At 56.4% G+C, this 12,884-nt stretch overlaps 2 protein-coding genes and 1 long non-coding RNA gene across 6 annotated transcripts in view; 2 read left to right on the top strand and 1 right to left on the bottom strand.

Moving 5' to 3' along the window:
* The first annotated feature begins 465 nt into the window (after positions 1-465).
* On the top strand, positions 466-4,036 carry SKA1 (spindle and kinetochore associated complex subunit 1). Its single transcript, XM_040655287.2, has 5 exons — positions 466-649; positions 730-842; positions 922-1,055; positions 3,201-3,370; positions 3,461-4,036. Exons 1-5 carry the CDS (start codon positions 562-564, stop codon positions 3,607-3,609), a joined length of 654 nt encoding a protein of 217 aa, XP_040511221.1. The 5' UTR covers positions 466-561; the 3' UTR covers positions 3,610-4,036.
* Positions 4,037-4,317: 281 nt separating this feature from the next.
* On the bottom strand, positions 4,318-12,682 carry LOC124417481. The gene is made up of 3 exons (XR_006932314.1): positions 11,258-12,682; positions 9,586-10,886; positions 4,318-5,877 (listed from the first exon to the last, which is right to left on the bottom strand). It is a non-coding gene; the product is annotated as an uncharacterized LOC124417481 (long non-coding RNA).
* LOC121108229 (NAD-dependent malic enzyme, mitochondrial-like) overlaps positions 6,863-12,884 on the top strand; it is a 40,274-nt gene continuing 34,252 nt past the window's right edge. For 2 of the 4 annotated variants that reach the window (XM_040655281.2, XM_040655283.2), the window contains exons 1-3: positions 6,863-6,960; positions 9,438-9,549; positions 12,678-12,811. In XM_040655281.2, coding sequence (XP_040511215.1) covers positions 9,460-9,549; positions 12,678-12,811 — 224 coding nt within the window. In that variant the 5' untranslated portion in view covers positions 6,863-6,960; positions 9,438-9,459. Of the gene's footprint in view, positions 6,970-9,437; positions 9,550-12,677; positions 12,812-12,884 lie in introns of all 4 variants that reach the window. The other 2 variants (XM_040655282.2, XM_046905114.1) reach the window with 2 other exon arrangements.

The raw sequence follows: 12,884 nt of genomic DNA on the forward strand, positions 1-12,884 counted from the left end.
GGGTCCTTATGGGGCTAATTGGGGTTTACGGGGACTTTATGGGGTCCTTATGGGGTCAATTGGCTTTTATAGGGTCCCTATGGGGTCCTTATGGCTGCAATACCCCTCCCGTCCACAAGGCGGCGCTACTGAGCGCAGACTCACCTTTGCGCATGCGCATCAGCCACCATCCGGGTCCTTTCCTCTGCGTGCTGCGCATGCGCGTCTGCTGTAGAGAGCGCATGCGCTGTAGCTGCCATTTGCAGCGCATGCGCAGTACGCTTAGTTTGTTTTGCCCGCGCGGCGTAGTGCGCATGCGCTAGGCATGTAGCGGGCGCATGCGCATTGCGGCCGAGCGTTCATCCGGGTCTTTGGGTTAGCTTACTGCGCATGCGCGCTGCCTGTAGCGGGTGCATGCGCAGTACTGCCGAGGCTTTTCGCGCATGCGCAGGGCGCGCAGTTCGAATGCTGCGCATGCGCAGTGCTGTCCGAAGGGGGAAAAGGAGGGGGGGGGGGGGGGACTCATTTGGCGACCAAATCCGCCCCGTTGGCGACCGACTTTTTGTCCCCTCGTAGGGCAGAATGGAGGCCGAAGGGTTGGAGGCTCTGAGCCGCCATTTGGCCGCCAAGATCGGGCTCATTAAGCGGCTGCTGCAATTAAGAGGGCTGGGTAGGAGGGCTCTATGGGGTGGGGGGGGGGGTGGGGGGCTTTATGCAAATGAGGGGGTGCTTAATTAAGGTGCTCATTAGGGAGGAGGGAGATGCTGGCCGAGGTGGGCATGGAGGTGGCGGTGCTGCATGGGCTGCTGGGCCGGATGGAAGAGGAAGTCAATCAACGGCGGCAATTAGCGGCCGCCCTGCAGGTAAGGCCTCCTCATTAAGGCTAACGAAGGCCGGGCTAATTAAGCTTGGGGTCCCGGCGACGCCTCATTTGCATGGCAGGAGATGCGGAAGAGGGCGGAGAAGGAGAAGTGGGAGGCGGAGAGGCTGCAGCTCGTTAAGAAGGCCGCCAAGGAGGCGCCGCTCGTTAACGACGCCCCGCTAATTAGCGACGAGGAGTTCGAGAGCGTTCCCGGGTGAGGAAGGCGGCAGAGGCTGCACTTCCGGGTTTGCTTCCCTCCTTCCGGGCCTCTTCCTTCCTTCCTTCCGGCCTTAATGAGCGCCTTCGTTAATTGCAATTAGAGGGGGGGGGGGGGGGGGGGGTATTAATTAGCTGCCGCCGTTGCTCGGTCGGTTTCCGCCTCCGTTTCCTTTCCGCTTCCGTTTCCTCGGCTGTTTCCTGCTCTGCTTCCGCTCCACTTCCGGGTTGGGGGGGGGGGGAGGGCGTTTCCTGTTCCATTTCCTCCCTATTTCCCTTTGGAGGGTCTTATTTCCTCCCTATTTCCCCCAATAGGACTCTATTTCCTCTCCATTTCCTGTTATAGGACTCTATTTCCTCCCTATTTCCTCTCATAGGACTCTATTTCCCCTTCTAGGACTCTATTTCCTTCTTATTTCCCCTTATAGGATTCTATTTCCTCCCTATTTCCCCTTATAGGACTCTATTTACCCTTATAGGACTCTATTTCCTCCCTATTTTCCCCTATAGGACTCTATTTCCTCACCACTTCCTGTTATAGGACACTATTTCCTCTCCATTTCCTGTTATAGGACTCTATTTCCTCCCTAATTCCACTTGCAGGGTCTTATTTCCTCCCTATTTCCCCTTATAGGACTCTATTTCCTCCCTATTTTCCCCTATAGGACTTTATTTCCTCTCCACTTCCTGTTATAGGACTCTATTTCCTCCCTATTTCCTCTTATAGGACTCTATTTCCCCTTCTAGGACTCTATTTCCTCCCTATTTCCCCTTACAGGACTCTATTTCCTCTCCATTTCCTGTCACAGGACTCTATTTCCTCCCTACTTCCCTTTATAGGGTCTCATTTCCTCCCTATTTCCCCTCATAGGACTCTATTTCCTCCCTATTTCCCTTTGTAGACTTTTATTTCCTCCCTATTTCCCCTTATAAGACTCTATTTCCTCCCTATTTCCCTTTATAAGACTCTATTTCCTCCCTAATTCCACTTGCAGGGTCTTATTTCCTCCCTATTTCCCCTTATAGGACTCTATTTCCTCCCTATTTTCCCCTATAGGACTTTATTTCCTCTCCACTTCCTGTTATAGGACTCTCTTTCCTCTCCATTTCCTGTTATAGGACTCTATTTCCTCCCTATTTCCTCTTATAGGACTCTATTTCCCCTTCTAGGACTCTATTTCCTCCCTATTTCCCCTTACAGGACTCCATTTCCTCCCCACTTCCCGTCACGGGACTCTCTTTCCTCCCCACTTCCCTTTATAGGGCCTCATTTCCTATCCATTACCCCTCATAGGACCATTTCCTGCTCTATTTCCCCTCTGTTTCCCTACTTCCGCCTCCACTTCCTCCTCTATTTCCTCTTCTATCCCCCCTCCACCCCCCTTTTAACCCCTCTCCACCCCCCATTTCCCCCCCGACCCCCACCCCTTCCCCCCCCCACCCCCCCCACCCCACTTCCCCCTTCTTCCCCTACTTCCGCCTCCACTTCCGCCTCCACTTCCTCTTCTATTTCCTCTTCTATCCCCCCTCCACCCCCCTTTTAACCCCTCTCCACCCCCCATTTCCCCCCCCACCCCCACCCCTTCCCCCCCCCACCCCCCCCACCCCACTTCCCCCTTCTTCCCCTACTTCCGCCTCCACTTCCGCCTCCACTTCCTCTTCTATTTCCTCTTCTATTCCCCCCTCCACCCCCCTTTTAAACCCCATCCCCCCCATTTCCCCACCCCACACCTCTCCCCCACCGCCCCCCTTCCCCCCCCCGCCCCCACCCCCCCTTCTTCCCCTACTTCCGCCTCCACTTCCTCTTCTATTTCCTCTTCTATTTCCTCTTCTATTCCCCCCTCCACCCCCCTCTCCACCCCCCATCCCCCCCCATTTCCCCACCCCTCACCTCTTCGCCCCCCACTCCTTCCGCCCCCCACCCCCCTCACCCCCCTACCCCTACTTCCGCCTCCACTTCCGCCTCCACTTCCTCCTCTATTTCCTCTTCTATTTCCCCCTCTATCCTCCCTCCACCCCCCTTTTAGCCCCTTTCCACCCCCCATTTCCCCACCCCCACCTCTCCCCCACCCCCCCACCCCACTTCCCCCTTCTTCCCCTACTTCCGCCTCCACTTCCTCTTCCTCTTCCTCCCCCCCGGCAGCTACATGAGGGGCCGCCTGACCCTGGCCCAAACCAACGCCGCCCTCCGCGCCCTCCACGCCGCCGCCGCCTCCAAATACCGCCTCCTCCGCCACCCCCCCAAATCCCTCCCCTCCTCTTCCCGCGCCCTTTGCCACCGCTTCCGGGAAGAGGAAACCAAAGAGACTCAAGGTAGGCCTTCCGGCCGGAAGCGGAAGTCGCCCGGGCGCACTTCCTCTTCCGCTTCCCCCCCCTTTCTTCCTTCCTTCCCCCCCCCCCCAGGGCTCACCTTCGTGGTGGAGGCCGACCTGAAGGAGTTCACCCAGCTGAAGGTGGACCGAACCTTCCATCGCATCGTCGGCGTCCTCCGCCATTGCCGACGGCTTCGGGAGGTCAGGGGGGCCCGATTGGTTCGTTACGTCCTCCCTTAACGAGCCGAGGCTCATTAGCGGCGCCGCTGAGGGCCGCCGGTTAATGAGCGGAGCCGTTGCGGGCCTCCTGGGCTTGCTGCTTGCGGATTAATGGCGGCTGGAGGACTCATGGCGGCTGGAGGACTCGTGGCTGGAGGACCAATGGCGGCCAGAGGGTCCCTCCTCCTTCGTTATGCCCTTCCGTTAACGAGCTTTGGCTAATTAGCATACCTACGTATGAATAAATGATTGCTATCGGCTCTTGCGTTGGCGTCTCATTGGTTGGATGGGATTAATGGCGGCTGGAGGACTCATGGCGGCTGGAGGACTCGTGGCTGGAGGACCAATGGCGGCCAGAGGGTCCCTCCCCCTTCGTTATGCCCTTCCGTTAACGAGCTTTGGCTAATTAGCATACCTACGTATGAATAAATGATTGCTATCGGCTCTTGCGTTGGCGTCTCATTGGTTGGATGGGATTAATGGCGGCTGGAGGACTCATGGCGGCTGGAGGACTCGTGGCTGGAGGACCCATGGCGGCCGGAGGGTCCCTCCCCCTTCGTTATGTCCCTTCGTTAACGAGCTGTGGCTAATTAGAACCTCATTAAAGCATTAAGTAGTTATTATCTGCTCTGGCGTTGGCGTCTCATTGGTTGGATGGGATTAATGGCGGCTGGAGGACTCATGGCGGCTGGAGGACTCGTGGCTGGAGGACCAATGGCGGCCAGAGGGTCCCTCCCCCTTCGTTATGTCCCTTCGTTAACGAGCTTTGGCTAATTAGCATACCTACGTATGAATAAATGATTGCTATCGGCTCTTGCGTTGGCGTCTCATTGGTTGGATGGGATTAATGGCGGCTGGAGGACTCATGGCGGCTGGAGGACTCGTGGCTGGAGGACCAATGGCGGCCAGAGGGTCCCTCCTCCTTCGTTATGCCCTTCGTTAACGAGCTGTGGCTAATTAGAACCTCATTAAAGCATTAAGTAGTTATTATCTGCTCTGGCGTTGGCGTCTCATTGGTTGGATGGGATTAATGGCGGCTGGAGGACTCATGGCGGCTGGAGGACTCGTGGCTGGAGGACCAATGGCGGCCAGAGGGTCCCTCCCCCTTCGTTATGTCCCTTCGTTAACGAGCTGTGGCTAATTAGAACCTAATTAAAGCATTAAGTAGTTATTATCTGCTCTGGCGTTGGCGTCTCATTGGTTGGATGGGATAAATGGCGGCTGGAGGACTCATGGCGGCTGGAGGACTCGTGGCTGGAGGACTCATGGCGGCCAGAGGGTCCCTCCCCCTTCGTTATGTCCCTTCGTTAACGAGCTGTGGCTAATTAGAACCTCATTAAAGCATTAAGTAGTTATTATCTGCTCTGGCGTTGGCGTCTCATTGGTTGGATGGGATAAATGGCGGCTGGAGGACTCATGGCGGCTGGAGGACTCGTGGCTGGAGGACCAATGGCGGCCAGAGGGTCCCTCCCCCTTCGTTATGTCCCTTCGTTAACGAGCTGTGGCTAATTAGGACCTAATTAAGTCATTAAATGATTCCTATCTGCTCTTGCGTTGGCGTCTCATTGGTTGGATGGGATTAATGGCGGCTGGAGGACTCATGGCGGCTGGAGGACTCCTGGCTGGAGGACTCATGGCGGCCAGAGGGTCCCTCCCCCTTCGTTATATCCCTTTGTTAACGAGCTGTGGCTAATTAGAACCTCATTAAAGCATTAAGTAGTTACTATCTGCTCTGGCGTTGGTGTCTCATTGGCTGCTTGCGGATTAATGGCGGCTGGAGGACTCATTGCGGCTGGAGGACTCGTGGCTGGAGGACCAATGGCGGCCAGAGGGTCCCTCCCCCTTCGTTATGTCCCTTCGTTAACGAGCTTTGGCTAATTAGGACCTAATTAAGTCATTAAATGATTCCTATCTGCTCTTGCGTTGGCGTCTCATTGGTTGGATGGGATTAATGGCGGCTGGAGGACTCATGGCGGCTGGAGGACTCGTGGCTGGAGGACTAATGGCAGCTGGAGGACCAATTAGGCTGGAGGACCAATGGCTGGAGGACTCATGGCTGGAGGACTAATGGCGGCTGGAGGACCAATGGCTGGAGGACTCATGGCTGGAGGACTAATGGCGGCTGGAGGACTCATGGCTGGAGGACCAATGGCGGCTGGAGGACCAATGGCTGGAGGACCAATTAGGCTGGAGGACCCATTAGGCTGGAGGACCAATGGCTGGAGGACTAATGGCGGCTGGAGGACCAATGGCGGTTGGAGGACCAATTAGGCTGGAGGACCAATTAGGCTGGAGGGCCAATTAGGCTGGAGGACCAATTAGGCTGGAGGCCAATTAGGCTGGAGGGCCAATTAGGCTGGAGGACTAATGGTGGCTGGAGGACCAATTAGGCTGGAGGACCAATTAGGCTGGAGGACCAATGGCGGTTGGAGGACCAATGGCGGTTGGAGGACCAATAAGTTTGGAGGACCAACTAGGCTGGAGGACTAATGGCAGCTGGAGGACTAATGGCGGCTGGAGGACCAATGGCTGGAGGACTAATGGCAGCTGGAGGACTAATGGCAGCTGGAGGACCAAGGGAGGCTGGAGGACCAAACCCCCTCTAATTACCCCCTCTAATTACCCCTCCCCCTTCTAATTACCCTCTAATTACCCCATCCCCTCTAATTACCCTCTCTAATTATCCCTCCCCCCTCTAATTACCCCCTCTAATTACCCCATCCCCTCTAATTACCCCCTCCAATAACCCCCTCCCCCTCTAATTACTCCAATTACCCCTATATCCTCTAATTACCCCTCTAATTACCTCTATCTCCTCTAATTGCCCTCTAATTATCCCCTCCCCCTCTAATTACCCCCTCTAATTACCCCTATCCCCCCTAATTACCCCCCTAAATTACCCATATCCCCTCTAATTCCCCCCTTTAATTCCCCTATCTCCTCTAATCCCCCCCTCTAATTACCCCTATCCCCTCTAATTACCCCTACCCCTCTAATTACCCCCTCTAATTACCCCCACCCCCTCTAATTACCCCCTCCAACTCCCCCCACCCTCCCCCATTCACCCCCATGGCGCCGCCTCCAGCCAATCACGCCGCGCCCTCGCCCTCAAGCCCCGCCCTCTCCCCCCCGCCCCCTCCCTCCGATTGGCTCCCGCCACCGGCGCCGCGCGCTCACTGGCCGCCCCGCCGGCCGGCTCCACCCCGATTGGCCGCCCGCCCGTCAATCGCCCTCCGAAACCCCGCCTCCCGGAAGGGCCCTCCGAGCCGCCGTTCCCGGCCCGCCATTCGGCTGCGGCCGCCGAGGCGGGCGGAGCTCCGGCGGATGCCGCTCTCCACAGCGAAAAAAAAGCCCTTTTAAAGGCCCGAAGCGGTGAGAACGGAACGGGGATGGGGGCGGGGAGAGGCGGAGGATTCAACCGGGACTGTTGGAGCCGTTGGGGGCGGGGAGGGGGGAAAGAGGAAGCATCCATCGCCCATCCCCCATTACCGCCCCATTGGGCCCTATTGGATCCCCATTGGATCCCATTGGGCCCTATTGGACCCTATTAGACCCCATTGGATCCCATAGCAGCCATATAGGATGGCATTGGACCCCATTGGAACCCTATACGACGGCATTGGACCCCATTGCAGTTCTATAGGATGGCATTGGACCCCATTGGATCCCACTGTGAACCCCATTAGACCCTACTGGACCCCATTGGGCCCTATTGGACACTATTGGACCCTATTAGACCCTATTGGACCCTATTGGATCCCATTGGACCCCATTGGATCCCATTGGACCCCATTGGGCCCCATTAGACCCTATTAGACCCCATTGGACCCCATTGGGCCCTATTGGACTCCATTGGACCCTATTGGACCCTATGGGACCCTATTGGATCCCATTGGGCCCTATTGGACCCCATTGGACCCTATTGAGTCCTATTAGACCCCATTGGATCCCATAGCAAGCCCATTGGACCCCATTGCAGCCCTATAGGATGGCATTGGACCCCATTGGATCCCACTGCAAACCCCATTAGACCCTAGTAGACCCTATTGGACCACATTGGGCCCTATTGGACCCCATTGGATCCCATTGGACCCCATTGGACCCCATTGCCACCCCATTGGACCCCATTGAATCCCATTGGACCACATTGGACCCCATTGACTTCCATTGGACCCCATTGGACCCCATTGAATCCCATTGGACCCCATTGCCACCTATTGGACCCCATTGGATCCCATTGGACCCCATTGGACCCTATTAGATCCCATTGGATCCCTTTGGACCCTATTGGACCCCATTGCATCCCATTGGACCCCATTGGGCCCTATTGGACCCTATTAGACCCTATTGGACCCCATTGGACCCCATTGGATCCCATTGGACCCCATTGAATCCCATTGGACCCCATTGGGCCCTATTAGACCCCATTGGACCCTATTGCAACCCTATTGGATCCCATTGGACCCCATTGGTTCCCATTGGACCCCATTGGACCCCATTGGACCCCATTGAGCCTTATTGGACCCTATTAGACCCCATTGGCTCCCATTGGACTGCATTGAATCCCATTGGACCCCATTGGACCCCATTGTGCCCTATTGGACCCCATTGCACCCCATTGAATCCCATTGGACCCCATTGGGCCCCATTGGACCCCATTGAATCCCATTGGACCCTATTGGATCCCATTGGACCCCATTGGACCCCATTGCAACCCCATTGGACCGCATTGAATCCCATTGGACCCCATTGGACCCTATTGGACCCCATTGAGCCTTATTGGACCCTATTGGACCCCATTGCCACCCCATTAGACCCTATTAGACCCCATTGGATCCCACTGGACCCTATTGGACCCCATTGCATCCCATTGGACCCCATTGGGCCCTATTGGACCCTATTAGACCCTATTGGACCCCATTGGACCCCATTGGATCCCATTGGACCCCATTGAATCCCATTGGACCCCATTGGGCCCTATTAGACCCCATTGGACCCTATTAGACCCCATTGGACCCTATTGCAACCCTATTGGATCCCATTGGACCCCATTGGACCCCATTGCCACCCTATTGGACCCCATTGGACCCCATTGAGCCTTATTGGACCCTATTAGACCCCATTGGCTCCCATTGGACTGCATTGAATCCCATTGGACCCCATTGGACCCCATTGTGCCCTATTGGACCCCATTGCACCCCATTGAATCCCATTGGACCCCATTGGGCCCTATTGGACCCCATTGGACCCCATTGGACCCCATTGACTCCCATTGGACCCCATTGAATCCCATTGAATCCCATTGACTCCCATTGGGCCCTATTGGACCCCATTGGACCCCATTGGACCCCATTGACTCCCATTGGACCCCATTGAATCCCATTGGACCCCATTGAATCCCATTGACTCCCATTGGGCCCTATTGGACCCCATTGGACCCCATTGGACCCCATTGGACCCTATTGTACCCCATTGAATCCCATTGGACCCCATTGCCACCTATTGGACCCCATTGAATCCCATTGAATCCCATTGACTCCCATTGGGCCCTATTGGACCCCATTGGACCCCATTGGACCCCATTGGACCCTATTGTACCCCATTGAATCCCATTGGACCCCATTGCCACCTATTGGACCCCATTGAATCCCATTGAATCCCATTGACTCCCATTGGGCCCTATTGGACCCCATTGGACCCCATTGGACCCCACTGCCACCCAATGCGACCCCACAGCCACCCCATTCCCTTTCCGTCCCCCATCGCTGCCCCCAATCCCCCTCCCCCATCGCCCCCTAATTAACCCCAATTAATTAATTAACCCCCCCTCTTCGCTATCTCCCTTCCAGGACCCGAAGGCCCGCTAACGCCATGCTGTCCCGCTTCCGCCTGACCCTACAACGCTGCGTCCACACCAGGGAGAAGGGGAAACCCCTCATGCTCAACCCTCGTACCAACAAGGTGAGTCCCCCGGCCCCTTAATTACCCCTTAATTACCCCTTAATTAGCTCGTTAGCGCCGCTGCTGTGGACCTTGGACCTTGTTATGCTGTAAAAGCCGGAGGATTTAAAGGGAAAGTGCCCTTGGAGGACTTACAGGCGGACTTTGGTCCTCCACTGGGGGTTAAATAGGGGGGATTTAAAGGGAGAGGGCCCTTGGAGGACTTACAGGCGGACTTTGGTCCTCCACGGGGTGGTAAACATGGAGGATTTAAAGGGAGAGGGCCCTTGGAGGACCTACAGGCGGACTTTGGTCCTCCACTGGGGGTTAAATAGGGGGGATTTAAAGGGAAAGTGCTCTTGGAGGACCTACAGGCGGACTTTGGTCCTCCACTGGGGGTTAAACATGGAGGATTTAAAGGGAGAGCGCTCTTGGAGGACCAACAGGCGGACTTTGGTCCTCCACGGGGTGGTAAACATGGAGGATTTAAAGGGAAAGTGCTCTTGGAGGACCTACAGGCGGACTTTGGTCCTCCACTGGGGGTTAAACATGGAGGATTTAAAGGGAAAGTGCTCTTGGAGGACTTACAGGCGGACTTTGGTCCTCCACGGGGTGGTAAACATGGAGGATTTAAAGGGAGAGGGCTCTTGGAGGACCTACAGGCGGACTTTGGTCCTCCACTGGGGGTTAAATAGGGGGGATTTAAAGGGAGAGCGCTCTTGGAGGACCAACTACAGCCACTACAGACCTTGGAGGACCAACAGGCGGACGTTGGTCCTCCACTGGGGGTTAAATAGGGGGGATTTAAAGAGACAGCGCCCTTGGAGGACCAACAGTCCGACCTTGGTCCTCCTGAGCCTGTCAAACCCTTTGGATTTAAAGACACGGCGCCCCTTGGAGGACCAACAGTCAGACCTTAGTCCTCCTAAGGCTGTCAACGCTGCTGGATTTAAAGAGACAGCGCCCCTTGGAGGACCAACAGTCGGACCTCGGTCCCCGTGTCTTCTACCCCTCTAGATTTAAAGAGACAGCGCCCTTGGAGGACCAAACCCCCTTTTAGGCCCCCGAGTCCCCCCCAGCCTGCCCAACCGGCCGCATTTAAAGTGCCAGCGCCCCTTGGAGGACCAACAGTCGGCCCTCGGTCCCCGTGTCTTCTACCCCTCTAGATTTAAAGAGACAGCGCCCTTGGAGGACCAAACCCCCTTTTAGGCCCCCGAGACCCCCCCAGCCTGCCCAACCGGCCGCATTTAAAGACACAGCGCCCCTTGGAGGACCAACAGTCCGACCTTGGTCCTCCTGAGGCTGTGAAACCCTTTGGATTTAAAGAGACAGCGCCCTTGGAGGACCAACAGTCGGACCTCGGTCCCCGTGTCTTCTACCCCTCTAGATTTAAAGAGACAGCGCCCTTGGAGGACCAAACCCCCTTTTAGGCCCCCGAGTCCCCCCCAGCCTGCCCAACCGGCCGCATTTAAAGACACAGCGCCCCTTGGAGGACCAACAGTCGGACCTTGGTCCTCCTAAGGCTGTCAACGCTGCTGGATTTAAAGCGACAGCGCCCCTTGGAGGACCAACAGTCGGACCTCGGTCCCCGTGTCTTCTACCCCTCTAGATTTAAAGAGACAGCGCCCTTGGAGGACCAAACCCCCTTTTAGGCCCCCGAGTCCCCCCCAGCCTGTCCAACCGGCCGCATTTAAAGACACAGCGCCCCTTGGAGGACCAACAGTCGGACCTTGCTCCTCGCGTGTTCTACCCCTCTAGATTTAAAGAGACAGCGCCCTTGGAGGACCAAACCCCCTTTTAGGCCTCCGAGTCCCCCCCAGCCTGCCCAACCGGCCGCATTTAAAGACACAGCGCCCCTTGGAGGACCAACAGTCGGACCTTGGTCCTTGCGTGTTCTACCCCTTTAGACTTAAAGAGACAGCACCCTTGGAGGACCAAACCCCCTTTTAGGCCCCCGAGACCCCCCGAGTCTTCCCAACCGGCCGCATTTAAAGCGCCAGCGCCCCTTGGAGGACCAACAGTCGGACCTTAGTCCTCCTAAGGCTGTCAACGCTGCTGGATTTAAAGAGACAGCGCCCTTGGAGGACCAACAGTCAGACCTTGCTTCTCGCGTGTTCTACCCCTCTAGATTTAAAGAGACAGCGCCCTTGGAGGACCAAACCCCCTTTTAGGCCCCCGAGTCCCCCCCAGCCTGCCCAACCGGCCGCATTTAAAGACACAGCGCCCCTTGGAGGACCAACAGTCGGACCTTAGTCCTCCTAAGGCTGTCAATGCTGCTGGATTTAAAGAGACAGCGCCCCTTGGAGGACCAACAGTCGGACCTTGGTCCTTGCGTGTTCTACCCCTTTAGACTTAAAGAGACAGCACCCTTGGAGGACCAAACCCCCTTTTAGGCCCCCGAGACCCCCCGAGTCTGTTAAACACACCGCATTTAAAGCGCCAACGCCCCTTGGAGGACCAACAGTCGGACCTTAGTCCTCCTAAGGCTGTCAACGCTGCTGGATTTAAAGAGACAGCACCCTTGGAGGACCAACAGTCGGACCTCGGTCCCCGTGTCTTCCAACCCTTCCGATTTAAAGAGACAGCGCCCTTGGAGGACCAAACCCCCTTTTAGGCCCCCGAGTCCCCCCCAGCCTGCCCAACCGGCCGCATTTAAAGACACAGCGCCCCTTGGAGGACCAACAGTCGGACCTTAGTCCTCCTAAGGCTGTCAATGCTGCTGGATTTAAAGAGACAGCGCCCCTTGGAGGACCAACAGTCGGACCTTGGTCCTTGCGTGTTCTACCCCTTTAGACTTAAAGAGACAGCACCCTTGGAGGACCAAACCCCCTTTTAGGCCCCCGAGACCCCCCGAGTCTGTTAAACACACCGCATTTAAAGCGCCAACGCCCCTTGGAGGACCAACAGTCGGACCTTAGTCCTCCTAAGGCTGTCAACGCTGCTGGATTTAAAGAGACAGCACCCTTGGAGGACCAACAGTCGGACCTCGGTCCCCGTGTCTTCCAACCCTTCCGATTTAAAGAGACAGCGCCCTTGGAGGACCAAACCCCCTTTTAGGCCCCCGAGTCCCCCCCAGCCTGCCCAACCGGCCGCATTTAAAGACACAGCGCCCCTTGGAGGACCAACAGTCGGACCTTCGTTTCTTGCAGGGCATGGCTTTCACGTTGTTGGAGCGGCAGATGTTGGGCCTCCAAGGCCTCCTCCCCCCCAAAATCGAGACGCAGGACATCCAAGCCTTACGCTTCCACAAGAACATGGCCAAGATGAGCGACCCCCTCCAGAAGTGAGCGCCGGCCGCCTGTTGTTGGTCCTCCAAAGCCGCCTGCTGGTCCTCCAAAGCCGCCTCGCTTACACCC

The sequence above is a fragment of the Gallus gallus genome, chromosome W (genome assembly GCF_016699485.2).
Source record: "Gallus gallus isolate bGalGal1 chromosome W, bGalGal1.mat.broiler.GRCg7b, whole genome shotgun sequence".
In the NCBI taxonomy this organism is placed as follows: Eukaryota; Metazoa; Chordata; class Aves; order Galliformes; family Phasianidae; genus Gallus; species Gallus gallus.

Bases quoted from the DNA above. Each gene is read 5' to 3' on its own strand.
- SKA1 (XM_040655287.2), top strand. From the start codon at position 562: ATGGAGGCCGAAGGGTTGGAGGCTCTGAGCCGCCATTTGGCCGCCAAG. The intron at 843-921 runs GTAAGGCCTCCT...TTTGCATGGCAG, and splicing joins AATTAGCGGCCGCCCTGCAG to GAGATGCGGAAGAGGGCGGA. The intron at 3,371-3,460 runs GTAGGCCTTCCG...CCCCCCCCCCAG, and splicing joins GGAAACCAAAGAGACTCAAG to GGCTCACCTTCGTGGTGGAG.